The sequence below is a fragment of the Papio anubis genome, chromosome 14 (genome assembly GCF_008728515.1).
Source record: "Papio anubis isolate 15944 chromosome 14, Panubis1.0, whole genome shotgun sequence".
NCBI lineage: Eukaryota > Metazoa > Chordata > Mammalia > Primates > Cercopithecidae > Papio > Papio anubis.
This window is the reverse complement of record NC_044989.1, coordinates 32,941,313-32,966,158: the sequence shown is the minus strand read 5'-3', so window position 1 is coordinate 32,966,158 and position 24,846 is coordinate 32,941,313. Positions and strand designations below refer to the sequence as shown.

The 24,846-nt window shown below is 40.4% G+C and overlaps 1 protein-coding gene across 11 annotated transcripts in view; it reads right to left on the bottom strand.

The window, feature by feature from the left end:
* The window catches only part of LTBP1 (latent transforming growth factor beta binding protein 1), a 454,228-nt gene that overhangs the window by 237,514 nt on the left and 191,868 nt on the right, over positions 1-24,846 (bottom strand). For 8 of the 11 annotated variants that reach the window (XM_031655059.1, XM_031655061.1, XM_021924743.2 and 5 more), the window contains one exon: positions 23,139-23,306. In XM_031655059.1, coding sequence (XP_031510919.1) covers positions 23,139-23,306 — 168 coding nt within the window. Of the gene's footprint in view, positions 1-23,138; positions 23,577-24,846 lie in introns of those variants that run through there. The other 3 variants (XM_031655066.1, XM_031655067.1, XM_031655068.1) reach the window with 1 other exon arrangement.

The following is a 24,846-nucleotide window of genomic DNA, read 5'->3' as shown; positions in this document are numbered from 1 at the left end:
CTCTTGTTGCCCACGCTGGAGTGCAATGGCATGATCTTGGCTTGCTGCAATTACCGCCTCTCAGGTTCAAGCAACTCTCCTGCCTCAGCCTCCCAAGTAGCTGGGATTATAGGCATATGCCACCATGCCTGGCTAATTTTTGTATTTTTAGTAGAGACAGGGTTTCTCCATGTTGGCCATGCTGTTCTCAAACTCCTGACCTCAGATGATCCACACACCTTGGCTTCCCAAAGTGCTGGGATTACAGGCGTGAGCCACCGCACCTGGCCTATATTCTCTCTTGACTATGGTCATTCCAGCTTTTCCCAGTAACCCAGTGATTCTCACCCTCACCTTATTTGGGTGGGCACAGGTCAGTGAGAAAAAGATACTGGCTTTTCAGCTGGGGCAGAATCTCTCTCTGATGCTCCTCTTACGCATGCAAACTGCATTAGAAATCTCCACACTGTAGCATCATCCTATAGATGACCAATTTTAAAATGTTCCAGATATAAAAATCTTACAAAAACCATCTCACTTGGAAATACAACAGGAGTCAGAAGCCTGGGTCTGTATCTGAGCGTTGCCACCAACTATGACCTTGAAGTTATAACCTCCCTGTCTGGGCCTCAATTTTCTGATCTATAAAATGAAAAGAATCAATGAGATGCTCTCTAAGCTACTTTCAGCTCTAAGTGCTTCCCATTCACTTCTCAAAACAGTTCCCTACAGATTTCTACAAAATGCTTACTCCTCCTGCACGCAGGATCCTTTCGTACAACTGCACACTCATCAGCTTTCAACTGTTCAGAAACACGCCAATGACAGTAAATGAGCCACTGAAAAGTGTTTTTCCTTCCTTCACTGCTTACAGCCTTCAAAGTTCTTAATCCCTATCCATGCATTAGCCACATATCAATTTGATTTGACTAACATCTAAAATAATCACAGATAATAACAAGTCTCTAGATTCTAAACACCTTTGATGTTTGACTTACACGATTTTCAGCAACTCTATGTTTAAGGTTAAAGTAGATATTAAATTTCCAAGGCCAAGAACTCTAGAAAGGGGGAAAATTGTGTCTGCTTACCCTGCATGCCTGGAGTCCAAACAAAACCTCTGCTCTTCAGTCACTGACGTAATGGCCAAGTGTGTAAAATCTGTCATTTGCAGACCTATCATATTTGTAAATTTCTTCATGAAAACCCCAAACAATAAATCAGATGGAATCCAAGTTCTTTGAATTCTCTTAAAATTCATTAAGTATATATAGTAAGATAATCAGTTTGAATCAGACTTGAAATTATAGCTAAATTATGACATAAAATATTGAATGACATATTTTATGTTGACATAAATGACATAAAAATATTGAAGTACTAGGCAATGCTATCAATTTGTAATATTTGATAAGTTTAATATACTCAACAAATTAAGTATACACTGGTTACATGTGTTAATACCAATGTCTTATATTTTATAATACGTTAAAATATGTTCAATTGTTATAGTTTAACAAATTTGCATTTTGATGTAATCAACTATATGAAGTATGGTAAGCAAGCAATTAACAGTAACAATAATAATACTTAATATATGGACATTATTCTGCAGATCATAAAGCCTTTTTGCAAACCATGCTGTCATTTAACCCTCACAACATCTTATGAGGCAGATATTATCCTTCCCACTCTACAGGCGAGGAGGAAATAGTTCACATAAGTACACTACAAAACTCAGACCAAGACCCAGGATTCAGTGAACAACCTGAGTCAGATGCGATGGAAGAAAGTACTCTGCAGGTCTGTCCAGGCCAAAGAGAAGTAAGATGGATCTCACAAGCATGACAAATATGGTCTTTTCTCTGAGAATTCCCTTGACGCTTAATGTCAACCCCAGCACAGAGCTGGCTATGAGATAACTTCACACATAAGGTGAAAGCACAACCCTGGGATTCTGAAGGATCTGGGTTCAAAACCTAGCTGTGCTACTTGCTTGCTATGTGGTCTTGGCCAAGTGACTTCACCTCTTCGGACCTTAGTTTCCTCACCTTTAAAATGATTATACATCCTGATTACGCAGGGCTCCGTCACAAGGCTAAGATATAATATGTGCAAGGTACCCAAACAGTGCTGGGCATATGGAAGAGACTCGATAGTGGTAGTTGTTAGTAATTTAAGATTTCTGATCCTCTCCGATACAGCTACGTGCTAGCAGTCATCAATTAAATTCAGGGCTTACCCTGGTTTTCCTGGGTTTGTTGTCTAGGACTGAAGGGAAGTATCATAGCTGATAAAAGGAAGAATTTGGTACTTTTATTTAATTAACAAAATGCTATGAAAAATCAATTTCTCTAATTGTATGAAGTGAGAAGCTGCATATTTACAAATCTGACTACATAAAAAAATATATTAAAGTTTTGTGTGGCCTAAAAGGAAATAAACAAGTAAACAGCAAAAACACCATAAGCAAAGTTAAAACACCAAAAGTGCAGTGGGAAAGGAAAACAGGCAAAGGAGAAAAGCTTTTAGACCAGTGGTTCTCAACCAGGGTGATTTTGTCCCCAGAGAGCTTCTTGGTGGTGGTGGGATGGCGGGGGGATGGCGGGGGGATGGGGGGGGCGGGGGGGGTTGTTACTTGAATCTAATGGGTAAAGACCAAAGATGCTACAAACATCCTACAATGCACAGGACAACCCCTCAAAACAAAGAATTATCCACCCAAATGTGAATAACACTGAGGTGGAGAAACTCTGTTTTAGGCACATGAAAAGAAACTTAATCTCACGCCCAAGCAAAATGCAACTTAAACTCCAATCTATCAGAGAAGCAGACTTCAAAGTGTTTAATAATCTGTATTAGAGGCCGGGCGTGGTGGCTCACGCCTGTAATCTCAGCACTTTGGGAGGCCGAGGCAGGCAGATCATGAGGTTGGGAGTTGGAGAGCAGCCTGGCCAATATGGTGAAACTGCATCTCTACTAAAAATACAAATATTAGCTAGGCGTGGTGGCGTGCCCCTGTAGTTCCAATCTTGAGTGAGAGTCCGTCTCAAAATAATAATAATGATAATAATCTGTATTAGAAAGAGTATGGTGATACAGACAAGCTCATATATTGTTGGGAAAACAAATTAGTTCAACTTGTTTTTTTTCTTTTTTTGAGATAGAGTCTCACTCTGTCACTCAGGCTGGAATACAATGGCACGATCTCGGCTCACTGCATCCTCCACCTCCCAGGTTCAAATGATTCTCCTGACTCAGCCTCCCAAGTCACTGGACTTACAGGCACCCACCACCACACCCAGCTAATTTTTGTATTTTTAGTAGAGATGGAGTTTCACCATGTTGGTCAGGCTGGTTTCAAACTCCTGATGTCAAGTGATCTGCCCACCTCAGCCTCCCAAAGTGCTGGGATTATAGGTGTGAACCACTGCGCCCAGCCTAGTTCAACTTTTATGGTAGATAATTTGGCAAATATTTGTTCAAATTAAACAAGCACATACCCTTTGATGCAGCAATTTTGTTTCTAAGAATTTATCCCAGATATTCACACACACGAATGTATACTAAGACTTGCATTATTCACTGTAGCTTGGATGATAAAGCAAAAGTAGAAAGGTCAACTACCCAACAATGGAGTCCAGTTAAGTTAAGTTATATTATATGCCAGGATGGAATATGCAGCCTTTAAAAAGAACAAGGCAGATTTATTTGTGCTGATAAGGACTGCTAACTGAACAACGCATAGTACAATACAATAAATAAAATATTCCAGCAGTTTCAAGGATATATATACACATATGCCGGTACATTCAGATTCTGAGAGAAGACAGAAATGGGAAAGAGCAGTTCTCACTGCGAAGGAGAAATGAGTGTTTAGAGTACAAAACTGGGAAGAAAATTGACTCTTCACGCTACAGTAGGTCCTCTTGTCCCTTCTAAATTTTGCACTATGTGTTATGTATTCAAAAAACCTAATTCCATTTTTTTTAAGATGCCGTATGGATCAACTTAAAAAAAAATCTACCTACAGGCCTAGCTAATGTAATTTTAATATGAGTCAAGGGCCAGTCAGGAAAGAAAGGCACATTCAAGTGGGGCAAAATTTAAGATAGTTTAATAAGGAGACTCTTGACGAAAGTACAGGCAAAGTTCTAGGAAACCCACAGCAAGAACCCTGGGGTTGGAAAAGCAAAGAACTGGCACAGAGAAGCACCTCCTGACAGCGCTGTGGCCTGAGGTGTAGGATCATAAACCACCTTCGGGGACCCTGCAGGAGGGAGCTGGGGGAATAAAACCCCAACCTTTCCTCCCCCCACCGTCTCCTAAAGGAAAAGGGTGCCACTGGTGCCGCCTCCGGGGACAGAGAGCCAGGTGGATCTCTGGTACAAGTGCCACTAAAGGCTGTATTCTGACTGCTGAAGAATGCTCACGTGTGTGGCCTTTTCTTTAATCCCATGTGAAGAAAAAATTCAAGATGCTGTTAATCTAGATGAATTCAGAATTCACTTAGAATTTACCAGGAATTGGCAAGAGATAAATGAATTCAAATATGTATTAGGAAAACTACCTCTTCATTTATTATAAAAATGATTTTCCTTAAGTTTAAAGTTGGCTTTTGGCTTTTTCCCCACAGTGAGGCAATTTAAATCCTTCATGGCTCAGATTTTTAATGTGAATGATACATTTGTTATCATTTGTAGCAGGACCCCAGCACATTCTAAGGCTTGCAGGCTCTCATTTCAGTTTTCTTTTAAAAAAACTAAACTAAACTAAAAAACTTAGTCTTCTGCAGCCTTATTGGCCCAACCTGACTCCATCCTTTCATCCTGCTCCAAACAAGCTGTTCTTCCTTCAGGCCACCATGGAGTCATTCTGATTCTAGCCAAACTCTTCTAAGAACTTTGATTTTAAAAACTAAGCAAAGAAAATACAGTCATTTGTAAGTTTTTCAAATCTTTCAGGCCTTAAGTTTTCTGATCAAACTTGTCAAGCTCATGACACATGACCATACAATGTGTCACTGGAGTTGTACAAAATCATCCTTTGATTCAAAGTGGAAAACAGAGCCCAAAAAAGTACAAAGGGGAACACACCATACATCCTTGGAAATCACAGTAAATATTTTCAGAGTAAAACATCATAAAGATAGCCTCGTTTCATTTACACTCTAACATTCTCTGCATAGACAGGTTTCATATTCGACAAAATGATAGAATTTCAGGGCTGCAAAGGATCTTGAACATCTACTTCCTGAACTCCTCCTTTTAGAGAGGAAGAAATTAAGACTTAAAAATGACTCTTGTCCAAGTGGCAGCACCAGTATTAAAACTCAGGTCTCCCTAAAGAGTCACAATCAATATCAGCTAGAGATAATGCTGTAGTTAAGTATTTAGCTTGCTAAATGGAAATCTCAGGTTTTTCTTGAAAAATCCACTATGACAAACCAATTCAAAATTGGACAAAGGACTTGAACAGACACTTCTCCAAAGAAGACATACAAATGGCTAATGAGCTCATGAAAAGGCCAGCATCATCAATCATTAGAGGAATGCAAATCAAAACCAAGAGACAGCACTTCATACCCACTAGTATGGTTATTACTTTATTAAAAAATGGGAAAATATCTTTTTTCGTATAATGATTTATTTTCCTCTGGGTAGATACCCAGTAGTGGGATTGCTGGATCAAATGGTAGTTCTACTTTTAGTTCTTTAAGAAATCTCCACACTGCTTTCTACAGTGGCTATACTAGTTTACATTCCCACCGGCAGTGTAAAAGTGTTCCCTGTTCACCACATCCACGCCAACATCTACTGTTTTTTGATTTTTTGATTATGGTCATTCTTGCGGGAGTAAGTTGGTATCACATTGTGGTTTTGATTTGCATTTCCCTGATCATTAGTGATGTTGAGTACTTTTTCATATGTTTTTTGGCCATCTGTATATCATCTTTTGAGAATTGTCCATTCATGCCCTTAGCCAGCTTTTTGATGGGATTGTTTGTTTCTTTCTTACTGATTTGAGTTCCTTGTAGATTCTGGATATTAGTCCTCTGTCAGATGTACAGATTGTGAAGATTTTCTCCCACTCTGTGGGTTGTCTGTTTACTCTGCTGACTGCTCCTTTTGCCATGCAAAAGTTCTTTAGTTTAATTAAGTCCCAGCTATTTATCTTTGTTTTTATTGCATTTGCTTTTGGGTTCTTAGTCACGAAATTCTTGCCTAAGCCAACGTCTAGAAGGGTTTTTCCAACTTGCACACACATGTTTATAGCAGCACAAGTCACAATTGCAAAATTGTGGAACCAACCCAAATGCCCATCAATCAACGAGTGGATAAAGAAACTGTGGTATATATATCTACATCTATATATATAGAGAGAGAGAGAAATAGATATCACATATATATATATACATGTGTATATATATATATACACACACACACATACACACACACACACACACATACACGATGGAATACTACTCAGCCATAAAAAGGAATGAATGAATGGCATTTGCTGTATGGATGAGACTGGAGACTATTATTCTATGTGAAGTAACTCAGGAATGGAAAGCCAAACATTGTATGTTCTCACTGATATGTGGGAGCTAAGCTATGAGGATGCAAAGGCATAAGGATAATACAATGGACTTTAGGGACTTAGGGGGAAGGGTGGGAGTGGGGCAAGGGATGAAAGACTACAGATAGGGTACAGAGTATGCTGCTCAGGTGATAGGTGCACCAAAATCTCACAAATCACCACTAAAGAACTTACTCATGTACCCAAATACCACCTGTACCCCACTAACCTATAGGAAGAAAAATAAAATAAAATACAAAAAAAGGGTAAGCTGAAGCACAATAAAAGAATGGAAAAATAAGTGTTGTCAAAGATGTAGAGAAACTGGAACCCTCACATACTGCTGGTGGGAATGTAAAACGGCACAGCCTCTGTGGAAAACAGTTTGGCAGCTCCTCAAAACATTAAACAGAGAATTATCATCTGATCCAGATATTCTACTTCTAGGTATATGCACCAAAAAATTCAAAGCAGGAACTCAAACAGATACTTACACATCAGGGCTCATAGCAACATTATTTGCAATAGCAAAAAGGTAGAAACAACCTAAATATATACATCAACAGATGAATGCATAAGCAAAAGGTAGTATATGCAAATAACGGAACAGCATTCAGCCTTAAAAAGAAAACATGCTACAGTATGGATGAACCTTGAAAACATAGTAAGTGAGGGCAGGTGTGGTGGTTTACGCCTGTAATCCCAGCACTTTGGGAGGCTGAGGCAGGTGGATCACTTGAGGTCAGGAATTTGAGACCAGCCTGGCCAACATGGTGAAACCCTGCCTCTACTAAAAATATTTTTTTTTAATTAGCCAGGCATGGTGGCGCATGCCTGTAATCCCAGTTACTTGGGAGGCTGAGGCAAGAGAATCGTTTGAACCTGCGAGGCGGAGGTTGCAGTGAGCTGAGATCATGCCACTGTGCTACAGCCTGGGCAACAGAGCGAGACTCTGTCTCAAAAAAAAAAAAAAAAAAAGATAAAGAATAAAGAAAACAAAACAAAGTAAGTGAAATAAGCTAGTCACAAAAGGACAAATAGTAAGTCTCTAAAATACCCAAATTCACAGAGACAGAAAGTAGAACAGGGGTGACTAGAGGCTAGGGAGAGAGGAATGGGGAATTTTTACTTAATGGATATAGGTCCTGTTAGCGAGGATGAAAAGTTACTACGTGGATAATGATGATGGCTAAACAACATTATGAATATACTCAATGCCACTAAAACATACACTTAAAAACAGCTTAAATAATACATTTTGTATTATGTATATTTTAAACTAAAAAAAGATGCAATTGGTGGAAAAAATCAGTCATGTAAATTATGGGTTTGGGAGTCTCATGAAGATAAGCAATAATATATAACCCCCTACACACCAAGGGAATTAAGAACAGGCATTTCATTCAAGTAAAAAAGCACAAAAGAAAAACCTGTGAAAATTCCAAGTTTCCTGGGCAAGATGACCAAATCATAAGGGAAGACTGCTGTATGAGTTTATATGCAGGTGAGGGCAATGTCTTTTACTTGCTCTCTAGGGCCATTTCTTGGTCCAAAAGTGAATAGTTTAAAAATGTGATACACATTGTTGTCCAACTGACCTAGAGTGTTTTGGCCCCAAAGAGGTTTTTCTTTTTTCAATGAGTTAAATAATATGTCAGACTTTTAATGCTTGAATAGGTTTTTCTTTCAAACTTGGCAAAATGACCCTTCAAAAGGCATGTGTAAAGACGTTTGGGTTAGAAATAACAAACCGATACCCTACTAAGGTGTTATGTTTATTTAAATGTATGATGATGCTATCGTTCAAATAAACACACTCAGCATTCCCTCCTTTTCCAACAGCCACAGCTCAGACACATTGCAAATGAGTGTCCACAGTAGTGATGGTTAGTGTTGAAAAGCAGTTTCTGTGATACAATCACTTCTGAGACGTGCAAAAAATGCCTCCTGTGCTAAATGGTTTCCCATTTGTCATTTCTTGTTTCAGTTTCCAGAGAATCTTCACAATGAAGGCCCATCACATCTCAAACCATCTCAATCCTTGCACCCTTTGAAATCCAATGTGATCATCTCATACAAATTATCAAATGTAAATCAAGCCTCTAGGAGCCTGGGTCCAGTTGACTAGGTCAACACATGTACAAGGACAGCTGAAAGGCACACTGTGGGTTTGCTCTGGCACCATCATCAAAGGAGGACATCTGTGACAGAAGGCTAGAGGTTTCGTCTACAGAACAATCTTGAGATTAAGAGGGAGGGTTTTCCAAGGACCTGGACAAAATAGGAAAGCGGGTCTAAGATGTTGTCTGACAGGAAAGAATGGCAATGCTTAGAGCAGGGCTTCTCAACTTTGTTGCTAACAACATTTTGGGCCCAAATTATTATCTGCCATGGGAGCTCTTTTCTTTTTTTTTTTTTCAGACGGAGTTTCGCTCTATCTCCCAGGCTGGAGTGCAGTGGCACAACCTCAGCTCACTGCAAGCTCCGCCTCCCGGGTTCGTGCCATTCTCCTGCCTCAGCCTCTGGAGTAGCTGGGACTACAGGTGCCCGCCACCACATCCAGCTAATTTTTTCTATTTTTTTAGTAGAGACAGGGTTTCACCATATTAGCCAGAACAGTCTCAATCTCCTGACCTCGTCATCCACCCACCTCAGCCTCCCAAAGTGCTGGGATTACAGGCGTGAGCCACCGTGCCCAGCCCATGGGAGCTCTCCTGTACATTGTAGGACACACAGCAGCATCCCTGGCCTCCACCCACTATATGCCAGGAGTACCCCCAAATTTGGATAACCAAAAATGTTTGCTGGCATTGCCAAATGTGTCTCTTAGGTGGGGGTGCAAAACTGCCCCAGTTGGGAACTATTTGATAGCCAAATAGTTTTTTCCGTTTCACTTCTGCATTATGAGTGTGAATCAGATATTTCAGAGTAACAGAGTGAGCTGAGTGAGCACCCAGCTAAGAATATGCCTGATGGGTGCAAGTGAAATAAGAGAATTGGAGACAGGGAATAAGAGAAAGAAGCTAGGTATTAGTAGACCATGTGGGAAAGAGGAAGAGGCCAGAGTGAGGTGAAGGAAATGCAATGAGGTTTTGGTGACACACAGAAGGGAAGGTTGCAATTTGGTGATACCAGCGAATGAATTCATCTTCACTCTATTTTATTTTCTATTAATTCAACTCTGTGCTCAAAGTACTCTCAAGTGTCATGTTCACACATTAAAATCTGGGCAATTCAGGTAGGCAAGTTCAGCATAGAGAACGTATGTTATCAGAAAGAATGATGGCTACATGACAGGTTTAAACTAATTGATATCATTCAATTAAATCAAGTGTAGCTTCTCTTGTCTCAAACTAGATTGTATCCTCAAATATTGTCAAAATGCTTAACATCAATCCCAAGTAGGACTTAACTAGAATAAGGATGGACCTATGCAAATATATCTCCCCTTCCACCTTCCTGGGAAGACAATGAAATAACTGTCCTATTACTAGTAAACCAAGAGTATCATCCTTGCTTATAAGACCACCACACTATTGGCAGCTGGTAATGTTTTGTTGAGATATTGTGCAGACTCTGGAAATGAACTTCTGTTATGGGATTTGGGCTACATCCCAAAGCTGAGGACAAAAGGCAGTATCTGTCATTTCACTTCCTGAGATACTGGCTGTGCTGCAGAAACCAAGTCTGTCCCACTGGAGCAAAAAAGGTGAAAATTCTTTGGAGAGTTTGACACATATCCCTTGGAATTTAGGGGACATGTGAACAAAACACTTTCTCACCATCCCCTGAAAAATTCTGAAGATGAGGCAGACCGGAGTGAGCTGAAATGGTGGGGTGAATTAAGAAGGCAGCCTGCCCTCCCAGCATTTCGTATGGCAATTATGCATGCGTTTTCCACAGGCTTAAGCCATCCTGGTAGGACTCTGCCAGACAGGCTGCCTCCCAGAATGAGGAAACCTCAGCCTTAACAGGAACAGGACCTGAGGTAGGAGATTTGAAAAAGATTAACACATTTAATGATATGGGTGAGTCTCTTTTGGCATTTCTAAATCATTTCCTAATATAGTATCAGGCTCATTTAAGAGCTTGATAAACATCATTAATTCATGATAACGTATCTTTATCATAGTGGATTAATAATAGTTTCGACCTTTGCAACTCACAGAGTGATCCACAAGTGAGCAGCACAGCATCCCCTGAGTGTGTGCTAGAAATGCAAAATCTCAGGCTCTACCCAGAATTCTGATTCTGAATCAGAATCTGCATTTAATAAGATCCATAGAGACTCCTATGGACATTAAAGGGTGATAAGCACTGGTTTAGACTATTGGTTCCCCACCAAAGCTAAGCATAACAACTGCCTACATTATTTGTTTTCAAAATACACATATCCAAAGCACACTGAGAAATTCTGATTTAGGGACCCTGGGGGGCAGGCTGGGCATCTGTACCTTTTGATCAATCCTAGATTCTGTTGTATAATACTACCAGTACTGAGAGTCTCTGATTTAGGGATTGAAGAAGGCAGGCATTTGAAGTCACATTTCTGTGTACTAATTGTATCCTACCCTGTAAACACTTTTACACGGGTGAATTCACTTCTCCTTCCAGGGGCTTCATTAAGCCACTGATAACCTCCAGCAAAACACACAATTAGCTACAACTTCATCTCTGTAATGATATGGTTTGGACTTGTGTTCCCACCCAAATCTTATATAAAATTGTAATCCCCAGTGTTGTAGGAGTGGCCTGGTGGGAGGTGATTGGATCATGGGGGCGAACTTCCCTTTGCTCTTCTTGTGACAATGAGTTCTCACAAGATCTGGTTGTTTAAAACTGTGTAGCACCTCCCACTTCACTCTTTCCTCCTTCTCCAACCATGTAAGATGTGCCTGCTTCCCCTTTGCCTTCCACCACGATCGTACGTTTTCTGAGGCCTCCCCAGCCATGCTTCGTGTACAGCTTGCGGAACTGTGAGTTCATTAAACCTCTTCTTTATAACCTACCCAGTCTCAGGTAGTTTTTAATAGCAATGCAAGAACTGACTAATACATGTGATCAATGAGGAATCCATTAAAAACTATTAAAGAGAATAAAAATGGCATACCGAATAGGGACATGCAAAGCAAGACAGGCTGGAAAGACACTGGAGACTTCCACCCTCCACTCTGCCCATGTCTGCCTGGGCTATGTCAGTGTGACTCAATATTGACTTCTCATAGGGGCTTGTTATTTGTGAATGAAAATGAAAGGAACCATTCACAAGCCATCACCAGATTGTTAGGTTTTCTTGTCTAGATTTTGTCTTGAGAGTGAGAAGAGCAGTGCCTGATTTAAATCAAGCCCTAAGAACTTAGTGGCTGTTGCTGCTGCATCCACAAATACTTCAAACTCAGCCACCACTGCAGCAGATCAAATTTCAAATAACCAGCTGAAATAGAGCCCAAACTCCAACATCCCAACCCGATTTCTAGGATAGACTATTAGGTAAATTGGACACTATTAGTCCTTTTAGTGTTTTTAAAAGTTAATTTCCTTAAGTGAGATCCTTCAGAAGTCTAAAATTTTCAAGTAACTGCCAGGTAAAAAGAAGAAATACTTCTTCTGGCACAAAATGGTCCAAAATATGATAGACTTTGACAGGAGGGAAATGATAATTACTGTATGAATAGCCGAGTCAGTAGGCTTTTACCAAATAAGGTTATGATTTCTGCAGTGAGTGTATTTCAATAAAAGGATATTTTCAGCCTTTAGACTTTAGCTTCTTTTTAGAAAATGGTATAATACAAAGTAAATTTTGTTCAATACTAATTCATCTATTTACCAAATATACAATATTGGCATTAAAGTTATTTTTTTTTCATTTCCACACAGTGTCATGGTTTTCTGGGCACACTATGGGATTCTCAGATGTTTCTAATTACCCTCTGTGTACACCCAATAAAACAGCTGGCTCAAGATGTTATTAATACCACAAGAAGATCCAGAGGACTCATAAATCACCCTTTCTTCAGAAAAGGACAACGCAGTGGCGAAAAGTGACATATTCTAATCTTGCTAAATAAGACTTTAGCTAAGAATGCTCTAGGATACTTCCTAACAGGCCAGGAGAAGGGCAGTGTTCCGCTTTCCTCACTATAGTAGACTTTAATTACAAGTTTTCCTTTTACCTCTTCTAGGGAGAATCTGATGAAAATTAGGCTGAATTTCCGCACTAGGAAAACTTACAAAGTCCCCATAATCCAGACCAATTCTTACTGAATCTGATGGGCATCTGAATGAAGTTTGGTCTCAGAGTGAAGAAATCTCTCTGTATTGCATAAAGTTTTTTTTCTCCCCAACAAAATCTTAGGAAAAGCCAACACTCAGTCATGCCAGTCTTTCAGTAAGTACTGCATGAGTCTAAATTCAAGATAATGAGGTTGAACAGTAAACCATTCCTTAGGGCCATACCCTTCAACTAAATAGAAAATCACGTTTTAATAAGTGTATCAACGACAGCACTACATTAAATTGGCAATGGAAGGGCATCTGGCTCTTCTTATTTTTCTTTCTTTATGATATAAATTTGGAGAATGAATCTTAAACAAAATGCTCACTAACTTTATCCTTCTCCATTTGGTAGTTATTTTATTTTCCTGGACTGCTTAGCATGAAGAGGACTATGTGGCTGACCTCAAAAACATTTTCACATCATTTGTATGTTAGTTCCAGGAGGCTTTCCAACAATAGACAAATTCATTATTCTTTCTCCACCTGGAAATGTGTATTTACACACACACATATATACACCTCTTAATAGTTAAAAGTTGCTACGAATACTTGACTTTTATACAACAGATGCAAAATTGAGGTCAACTCATATGCCAATAAATGTTGCAGGTATATACTGTATCACATAAATGTGGTTACAAATATCTATTTTAAGTCCAGCTTCCTTAAATTTACTTTAACCTAGGAGACCAGAGGTAACTTATACAACTGACAGCAAAGTGAATAGCACAAAGTAGGATCAAATGTTATAATCATACATCACTGGAGATGTCCCCATCTATTCAAGATGATTACTTTTCCTCCTGACCACAGCTTTTGGTTCCAAAATGTATTACACTGTTTAAATGCTTTTACCCTTGCCAGAGGGCTTGGCAACATGCAAGAGCTTCCTGTGTAAGCAAGTGAACTCAAGAAGAAGCATGATTCAAGGCAGAGAGGATATGGTGCTACAATGTTGTCTTGGCCATATCATATTGAAGCCTGATATTATTTTTGTGCAAGGTCTAACCTACCCACAGCAAGCTTAAGTGTAAACAAGTACAGAGCCTTCTGTGCACTCCTACCAGAGAACCAAAGTGAAGGGGTAAAGAAATGTCCTTCTATATCCTTCTTGATGCTATTGTGCGGTTAGGATCAGTAAATAAAGCAACCACTGTGTCTGGGGTACACAGGGAGCACCAAGCTCCAGGAGACATAAGCACACACTCTCTCAACGCCTCTACCCCACAGCACACAAGATGGAGTTTGATAATTCAGAAAAGGACTTATCATATTCAGAAAGAGACAAAGGTCTTCCAGTCAATCGAAGGAGTCCATATGCACCTTCGGTCTGCCCCCAGAATAGCCCTCCAAGGAAGGTTAGGACACTAAATAATTCGTTTTACATGCAGGGAAGTCAAGAATGAGAGAGGTTATGAGAGATGTGAGATTACCAACCCGGGGTACTGGAGCCAGTCAAGATATCTGAAGCTAGACAACAAAGTGTCAAATGACACAGTAATGACTAGAGGTATAAGAGGAAAGAAAAAAAAAAAAAAACCAGCACAGTCAGAACTGTTTGAAATGGAACTTAAGGTTCTTCTGTAAAAGACTGTCAGTATTTACATGGATGCAAGAGTGGGGAGCAGGAAGTGTGTGCAGCAGGAACAGCTGTACTAAAGGTATGGAAATCTAATTGCATTTTGCCCATGAGTAGAAAGTACAGTGAAGTCAGTGTTAAAAATTTAAAGCTCCATGCAAATTGCTACCAGGGTGTCCTTTTTCATGCATCTTGTGGTTAGTGGAATATGCTATTTCCTATGCCCCTAAACTCTGACACAGTCTTCTCAGTTAATTATTTTACTTCTGTGATTTTACTTGCCTGAGAACTAACGATGAAGCTGTATCAGGTAAGGTCTGTGCACACCTCACAACCCAGGCAGCCGAATATACAATTTATTGTAAACATTCAGCAACTCCAAAGTGGAGGCACAGTGCTGGCACTGGAGACGCCAAGGTGGAGTAGACAAGTCTTTGTTCCCAATCAGTTTGCAGTGTAGTGGAAGAAACAGGCATGTCAACAAATAAGGGAAATGAGGCTTTGCAGCATGATCGTTACTTAGCTGAGTTTTGAAAAAGAAGTGGGTAATTGTCCAAACAGACTGGGTAGGGAAATGTACCCTCCAGGCAGAGAGAGCAGTGTGCACAGAGACCCAGGAGCACAAGACACCCTGGAGCACTAGGGGACCTTCGGTATCCCTGGAGGCTCAGTCTGGCAGAAGTAGAGGATTGGGGTGGAAGAAGGGGCACGGCTGAAGTGAATGCCATGGAGCCAAGCAGCAGGGCCCTGGATGCTATGCTAAGCAGTTTAGGCTTTTCCAAAGATCACTCTGTATGCTCAAGCCGACAGCCTAGAAGAGAATACACACTTTGTGACATTGTATTACAGACTCCAAGGAATCTTGAAAGGTTATTTATTCCAGGCTGGCCTAGCACAACCCTTTCAAGGAGCCCCATCCACTTCCACGACATAGGCCAGGCATGGCTTAAAAGGAGCAATCTATCACACGTGCCTTTCCCACAGATCTGGCGAACCACAGAACCTGCTTTTAGTTAAGCTTAATTTTTTAAAAACTGTCCTGGCGACAGATATATGTTCTTATACAACCACTCTGCACCCTGCCCCACTGCTCTTCTCTGCCTCAGTCGTCTTCCTCTTCAACCAAATACGACCTTACTCTCTCCTGATTCTGGCTCTAAAGGTCAACCTATTGCCCCTCTTCTTCCAAGTAACCCATGGAATCACCTTTCCACGCACCCCTTCCTCTACCCAGGGTCCTCCTGCCCTCTGCCCACTGCCACCACGCACACTCCACACCTTCACTCACAAGCAAGAACCAATTTGATTTTCCTTAATTAAAAGCAAGTTCCATACCAAACTCATGTGATCTGCCCTCCATAAAAGAATGCTGAAGAGACCAGGCGCGGTGGCCCAAGCCTGTAATCCCAGCACTTTGGAAGGCCAAGGCGGGCGGATCACGAGGTCAGGAGATCGACACCATCCTGGCTAACACGGTGAAACCTCATCTCTACTAAAAATACAAAAAAAAAATTAGCCGGGCATGGTGGCGGGTGCCTGTAGTCCCAGTTACTCAGGAGGCTGAGGCAGGAGAATGGCGTGAACCCGGGAAGCAGAGCTAGAAGTGAGCCGAGATCGTGCCACTGCACTCCAGCCTGGGCGACAGAGTGAGATTCCATCTCAGAAAAAAAAAAGAAAAAAGAAAAAAGAAAAAAAGAATGCTGAAGAAAGGCGACACCACTTTCTTGATAACTTTTTTAAAATCTAAGACCTTTACTTTTTATTATAAATCACCAAGACTCCTGCAAGAATTCCAGGACTGTATCATTTTTTTCATCCAGAGAACAAGACTCGGTTGCTTCTATCCTCTGTGTATAAGGCGCTTTATTTGCAGATATTAATTTGATTCCCTGATACAATGCAGGTCGATGAAACCAAACTCAAGATAGGAGATAGGAAAGTCTGGAAGAATGCTCCAAATGTCAGCCTTTTGTGGGGGGTGCTCCACGGTTTAGACAAAATAAAAAGCACGGTCTCCCAGCACTTTGGGAGGCCGAGGCAGGTGGATCACGAGGTCAGGAGATTGAGACCATCCTGGCTAACAGGCGAAACCCTGTCTCTACTAAAAATACAAAAAATTAGCCGGGCGTGGTGGCAGATGCCTGTAGTCCCAGCTACTCGGGAGGCTGAGGCAGGAGAATGGCATGAACCTGACAGGTGGAGCTTGCAGTGAGCTGAGATTGTGCCACTGCACTCCAGCCTGGGTGACACAGCGAGACTCCATCTCAAAAAAAAAAAGCACGGTCAGAGTCTGATGACAACGTAAGTCATGTGTCCTCACAACACTCATCGCCACTTCATCAGGCCCCTGCTCCAGTGTTATCTCATCAGAGAGCCCTTCCTTCCCTGAATTCTGTAAAATAGCAACCACGCCTTCCATCAATACTTGCCATTCTCCAATCCCCTTCTCAGCTTTGTTTTCTCTCAGAGTATCACTTCCTGACATTAGTTCATACATAATGTTTCTTACAGTATACTTTTGGTAGTATCCGTTTGACAGTAGTGTACAAATATACTATATTTTTAAAATGTATTTTTATAATTGTGGTAAAATACATGTAATACGTACCATCTTCACTATTCTTAAGTGCTGTGGTTCAGTAGTGCTAAGTACATTCACATTATTCTGTATCAAATCTCCAGAACTTTTTCATTTTGCAAAACTGAAACTCTATACCCATTAAACAACTCCCCATTCCATCCCTATGACCCCTGGCAACCACCGTTCTACTTTCTCTTTGAACTTGACTACTCTAGGCATCTCATATAAATGAACTCATACTGTATTTGTTTTTTTGTGACTGGTTTATTTGACTCAGCATAACATCTTTGAGGTTCATCCACGTTGTAGCCACACTATGTTTTTGTAATGCTAGAGGAGGGCAAGGACTTTTATTTAGTTCACTGCTATTGCCTGAACCTATACCTGGCACATAGTATGTGCTCAATAAATGCATGTTAAATGAGTAACTGTTCCTAATACTAGCCTTTTAAAGGTGGTCTATAGCTCAAATAAAATAAAAAGGAAAAGACCGGGAATGGTGGCTCACGCCTGTAATCCTGACTTTGAGAGGCTGAGGTGGGTGGATCACTTGTCAGGAGTTCAAGACCAGCCTGTCCAACATAGTGAAACCCCATCTCTACTAAAAATACAAAAAATTAGCCGTGCATGGTGGCAGGTGCCTGTAATCCCAGCTACTCGAGAGGCTGAGGCAGGAGAATCACTTGAACCCAGAGGGCGGAGGTTGCAATGAGCCAAGATGACGCCACTACACTCCAGCCTGGGCAACAAGAGTAAAACTCCGTCTCAAAAAAACAAACAAAACAAAACAAAACAAAATTAACAAATTAATTAATTAATAAAATAAATAAATAAAAGGAAAATGCTCTACATTATGACTTTTATTCAGTATTAGAAAATAAAATTCTTTGATATGGCTAAATGTATGTGGAAGTGGTTTCTTTGACAAGTTCTTAGGCATTCTAAATTGCCTGAAGGAAAAGCAACCACTTTCTTTTAGTATTGTATTGAAACATCTTTTAAAACCTGAGATATACCTGCACAATATATTAAGGGGAAAATATATTCTCCAGTGAAAGGGTGACACGATGGCATTTTGATTGGTTTCTGTGTGAGACAAACATCAAGAAATCCAAACGATGATGAATGGCAAAGGATGAGAAACTCAGTGACTGAACTAATTTTCCAGAAAAAATTATATACTTGCCCCTCTTGAGCAGTTACGTCAGTTTATTTAATGCCTCAACGACAGAAAATTTTCTTCCCTCCTTGTGAGCAGAACCTACACAGTCAGCTTAGCAGCACGAACTGCTTCTGTTCTTCATCCCAGCACCACGGTATTAGGCTGGTTTTGCGAAATCTCCAGGAAGATTTTCAGTGCAGAGCATCAGACAAGACCCAGAACAGCTACAGGAGGCCAGAGGTTGTCATTTATTCAGAAACTTATTTAGCCTCTTAAAACATGAGTTTCCTAGCTAAAAAACTGAAAGCACTTCTCTCTTCTTCAAAATGACAAGTATCAACTTCTTTCAGAGAACTTGAGTAAATTCTCAAAGAGTAAAATCCAAATGCTCAAGCTTGAAATTCAAGGTGTTCCACAGCCTTGCACCAATCTGCCTTCCCAACTTGTCATCTACCATTATTATTTTTCATGTGTTCCACATTTAAGTGAAACTGTTCCCAATTCCCAGAAATCACCTCTGCCTTCTCATCTCCATGCCCAATTCTAGGGGAGTAAATTCTTCCTTCCCATGTCAACTTTGCTTCTCTCTTCCCTCTACTCCCCCATCCATTTTTATTTTGGAACTTACCAATGTTTCAAGTTCCACATCTCCCTTCATTCCACAATCAGGCCATCTGCATTTCTCTATTAGCCCTTCACCGTGAGACAACATGCTTGCGAGACAGGGACAGCAAGGTGAACTAAACATTAAAACTGCATGCCATCTCTTTTCTCTCTAAGCATCCTCCCTCAGCTAGAAGTGATATTTCCCTTCTCTGGGCGCCTGCTAGCAGCTCTCTACCTTAATTTAGCGTTATTTACATATACCCTTCATCTCCTCCTCAAAGTATAAGCTCTTAGAAGGCAGCTTTATGATTTATCTTAGAAAATCTACTACCATGTTTTATACATAGTCACTTAATATATGGTCATAGGAGGCAACATGGGAGAGCCAGAGGTATTGTGACTTAGGATAAGAAAACCTGGCTGAAATAACCTTTAATCAAGCCAGTAAAGCCTCAGTGCTCATATTTGCAAATTATGGATACTACCATGTGCCTAAGAGACAGTAAGCATCAAATGAAATCATGTATGAGAACATACTTTTTAAATGGTCAAATGTTTTCTATAATTATTCAATGGGCGCTAATAGAACATAAGTCTTTTGTAACTCAGAGAAAGCAGAATCACATAAACCAAATGTGTTTTTTTGACCATCATGACTGCTTTTCAATGCCTCCACAAATAAGTTATACCAAGTGACAGTATTATTGGGTTTGAAATATTCTAGTTGTGACAACATGAAGTTATATGTTCTTCTTGTCAGAGGAACTTAAGGCTTTATAAACAATTTAAAAATCCCAGAAGGTCATCTGCATTTTAGCCCTATAAAATGTTAAGAATCCATTAAAACAACAACGGTGAACCTGCTGGCCCACCCAACGAGGGATATGTTTCCATTTTTCAAAAAGGCAGGGGTGGGGCAAACAAGGAGGCAGAGCTCAAAAAATAAAAAATAAAAAAAATAAAAAAACCTCATTATCGTTAGAAACCTGCTTCATAGGAAATACCATTTAAAGTAATTATTCTGTTAAACCATACCAAAATCACTATCCATAAAAATGGGCTTTTCTAGAATCTCAGAGTGCTTCCTTTGGATACTATATTCATTTGGGCCTCACTTTTAGAGTCACATTAAGCGAAAGTCATACTTATTATTTCTCCCACTGAATACTCAAGAACAGAGACTGCATGCTCAACAGTCATGCGAAAATACCTGCCGCCTTTCACACCTGGAAAGCCCAGACTCACCCTCATCACAGACCAGAAGACCAACACAGGAGCGGCATGAAGGAAGGAAGGAAGGAATTATCCCACAAGCCTGTAAAAGAACAACCTCCACATATCTATTAGGACCTGCACTGTATGGAGGAGGTGAGCTGGGCCCAAAGAGCACATAGAGCCAATGTTACCCCAGGATTCAGCCCCCGTATGCTGGACTCTCAGTTGCTTTCTCTCTCTCTGTTATCCCAGCCAGGCTTCCCACAAGACACAACTCCATGAGGTCCTTCACCTTATCCCTCCTATACGTCATGGTCAGACTCCAGGCAGGTAAGAAAACAGATGGCAAAAGGATATCTAGATTCTAGGCATAGCTAACTGGCTTGCCAAGAAACTAAAGCAAGCTCACTTAATTAACACTCTGAACCTAAGTTTCTATATTGAAAAAATGGTGATGATCATGTCTGTTCCACATCCAAAAAAAAAAAAAAACTGTAAATCACCATGCAAATGTTGGAAATTATTTCTGTTGTGCTGATTATCAAAACTGATTATGAAGTCCACATAATTTTCCCTGGATTATGTTGACTCCTTAGAGTATGGCACTCAAGCCAAATTCAGCCCAACAAATGTTTTTGTAACACGGCCACACCTATTCTTGTTCAGATTGTCTCTGGCTGCTTTCACACTACAATGGCAGAGTTGAGTAGCTTTAACAGAAACTGTATGGCCCACAAAGTCTAAAACATATTTTATACTATCTGGGCCTTTACAAAAAGTTTGCCAGCCCTCACCTTTAAGTACTGACAAATATTAAAGATCAAAGGGAGTAGCTGACAAGTGACAGTAAATTTTGAATTTTCTCCAAACTTTAAACTATTTTCCAAATACGTCTTTTTTGTCAAAAGATATGGTACACTATAAACAAATATGAAGAGAGAATAAAAAAATCAGAAAACTACTTTTTGTAAATAATAAAATTATACTAAATCAGTAAAGTCCCAAAAAGATACATGCATAAAAAATTTTTAATTTTTCTGTATTTTCAACAGATCACAGTCTATAAGTTCTACAAAAATACCATTCTTAAAGAAAGAAATATCATAAAAATTATCCCTCAAACTATCCAATATTTGAAATAAAATGTAAACAGGAGAGGGAAATAGCTCAGAATATAAATGACGTGTTTCCCACAATTTCCAGTGTGAAACTATTTATTACTATGGGCCCTTCTCACCCCATCCTCTACTTTTTAAAAAATTTAACTGCTCTGCCAACCCTCTATGGAGAGTGGAGTTCTGCTTTTGAAATGCTTTTGTAAATAATTTTGCTTCATTTTGCATTTTGAATAGGCTATGTATATTCTGTTCCTAAACATCTGGTTCAGTGCCAGGAAGGAAAGTGTGCGGCATGTTTCGACAAGTAGACTTCCTCTGTTTCTCAAAGCCTTCAAAATATTTAGTTTCAAAATGAATACACTGGAAGCCAAAAAATTACCACCCATTTGATTATTTTGTCATTGCTACTGTAAAGATTTACAATAAACACAAGTAGGGAAAGGAGCAGTGAGTAAGGAAGGCAACCAAGAAAGATAAAGTGGGGAAAAGCCATAAGACTCATGATAGTCTACTGGAATTGCCTTTTCCTTTCCCCTCCTTGTCTGTAGCCCTCCAAGAAAAGCCAGAAAATAGTATTACTTATTGCCTATAAAAAGTCATATGATCTTAGAGATGGACTAAATTTTAGAGGCCATTAAATACAATCCCATTTGTTTTATGAATGAGAAAAACTGAGGCCCAGAAATATTAACTGGCATGCCCTATGGATTAGCTAGTTAGTGGCAGGACCGGCACCAGAATCCAGTTTCCTGATCATCAGTTCACTTCCCATTAGACTTGGCTCCCTGCCCTGCAAAGCACAATGTACCATTTGGCACCTAACAGCTAAATTCTTTTAAAAACTATGCCCAGGGTACCCCTATCATAGCCAGGAAACTCACAATGCCCTTTTAAATCGTATCTATGGGCACATATTTTTTCCAAGTACAGACGATCAAAAATATGCTTTGACCTCCTAAGGATTGGGAGTCACAATAAAGCAAAGGAATAATCAAAGAGCTAATAAGAACTTCAAGCTCTCCCTTTATTTTGTCTTGATGTAAATCAGTTTGAAATAGACACCCCTTCTCCTACCACCGCCCCCCCAGACACACAATTCCAAGACTAAACAGCAATATTCCATAAAAAGACCAGATCTAGCCAGTGTTATTATCTGTCTGACATTTGGGTTATTCTTGTGAGTAACTCAGAAAGTAACGTGGGTGTCTGCGATTATTTGAGTACACATGCAAACCATAATTGGTCAAAAAATAATAAAAGACATTTTTCTGTGACAAAAATACTGTATTGCATGACAGCATGGCAACATGACAGCATTCCGTGGACCGCAATACTTTCTCCATTTGCAAAAAAGTAAAAAACAAAAATTCAAAATGAACCAACAAGCCTTTCTTGCAGACAGCAACTACTAGTTCATATTTAAATTAACTTAAAGGAGTACTGAGAGTAATCTACCAGTCTGTCTTCCCAAAATCCACGTTATATATCAATTTATATTCAGTCTTGTGAGACGGAGCAGAAACGTGGCAAAAGATGCAACTCTGTATCCCTTTCTACAACCAAGTACAGGTTTTTGACAATTCTTGGAGTTTTGTTTTAGAACTTGGCTATTTTTGAAGTAAAAACTTCAAATTTCATCACCACCTTCCAAAATTCATTACATGAGTCAAATCTAATACAAATTCCACTTATCACTAGGCTGATAAAATTTGAAGCTTACCAGCACAAGTCATGCCTTAGGGTCTAAATCTAAAACCTACTCTCTTTTCTTGTACTGTATATATTCCCATTACCACACGGCTGCGTAAATGCTAAGCAATAAGGGAAAATATTCTAGTTGCCATTCCCCTAAGAAACCAAAAATCAGGTTAAAAATTATTCCGAAAGTAATTTAAAAGATCCCATGAAAGAAACATATTCGTACTCATAGACAGACATCCATTGAAGCAGAGAGCAGTGTGAATGAAGGGGGTGTCTAAATGCTACAATCTCATAAAACTCGACTCAGTAAGGACAGTTAGGGACCGTGGAGGAACTCACCCACTCGGAAGTTCGTGGCCGTCAGGGTGTCGGCAGCATGACCATTCTCACTAATGAGAGTGGTGGTGTTCCCCTTCTCACAGCTGTTCTGACAGCTGCCCTTGGTGCAGGTCACTTTACAGATGCTCGGAGTAAAGACCACCTTGATGCGGCCAGTGTGGTTACTCACTAGGAGCGGAGGCAGGGAGAAAAAAAACAACAAACACATCAGCTTAGTATCCATGAACTTGCCTTGGAAGGTTTAAAAAAACAGAAGAAAAGAAAAGAAAGGAGCACGAGGGGGAAAGAGAGAGCCCACAACCCGACAGGTTTAAGGAAAGAGGGAAGCCTTCAGTGCTCGCTGCTCTGTATTCAGTGGTGTCTCTGAAACAGGAGTAGGAAGCTTAGCAAACAGAACTCTGGGATGCACTCCAAAACCACATTTGAAGTCGAGTCACTGGAGTGGGATTACTAACCACAATGCTGCACTTTATTCACGGGCAGACAAAGAGCAATACCGAGGGCACGACAGATTAAAGAGCCAACCCTGACAGGCAGATGTAATGCAAAGGGGTTGGCCGTGCACCTAGCGGTGAATAAACTCTTGTGTCCTCAACTTGCATACTTTCCCTGTTTCTCCACTTATTAAGTCACTATTTGCAGCCCGACCCCTGGAAATGTTTTAGGCATGCGGCATGTCTGAAAACATCTGTCTCAAATCTCCTGGCACTCTCGGCTGAAGTGATCAAATGCTGTGACGCAGCTGCGGGAGCCCATTTCTTTTTCACAACTCCAGGGCACTATTTCTCCATAAGAATTTAGGCAACATATATTTTGTTTTCCTGTGAACAGGGCCCATCTTTAAAGGGGTAAGCCAGGTCACAGAGATAAAGGGTTGCCTCCCTAAAAATAACACCCTTGGGCTCTCACTGTCTCTATTCATAGACCACCTGGAGCAGCCACTGGGGATGGAGCTTCCTTTCATTCACGTGGCCTTCTCTTAAAAATCAAATGCTATCACCTGACCACACAGCCGAGGCTATGTGGTATCACAAAATAAGCCCTAGACTAAAAGTACATCCTGGTTTACAATCCCAGCCCAACCACGGTGTGACTCTGGACATGCCATTTCACCTTTTTTCCAAAACATAACAGAATTGAAACTGATATTTTCTATACACTTCTAACTTTCAACCCGAGTCTCTATCAGCGGTCAGCAAGCTACAGTTCAGGGACCCATTCCAGCTCACTGCCTGCTTTTATAAATAAAGTTTTACTGGAACACAGCCACCCTCATTCATTTCTGTACTGTCTATGGCTGCTTTTGTGCTATGATGGCAGAACTGCACAGAGACAGTACGGCTTCATCCAGACCTGCCCTTCACTGCAGGATCTCAACCTGAAGTCTCTGACAAATTGCAGGACACACACAGTTTTGATTGCTACATCTGCGATAGGCCGCCAGCCAGGTCCTTCCTCTTTCCAGGAGACTAGGCAGAAAGCAAAAATGGTAGCAGTAGCTGAAGACAGCCAGTCATCTGTGAGGCTGACAAGAAGCAGTGCCCTTCTGACGCCACTCCATGACTAGAGTGGCCAAAGGGGAGAGAGGCTCTGGGCCAGCCTTTTTTATACCATCTTTGCCCACCAGAAAAGTTTGTCTCTCTTTATACTGCTTTGGTTTGGCTAATATTATATTTTCAGAAAATCATCCCAAGATGCCTCTCTAAGA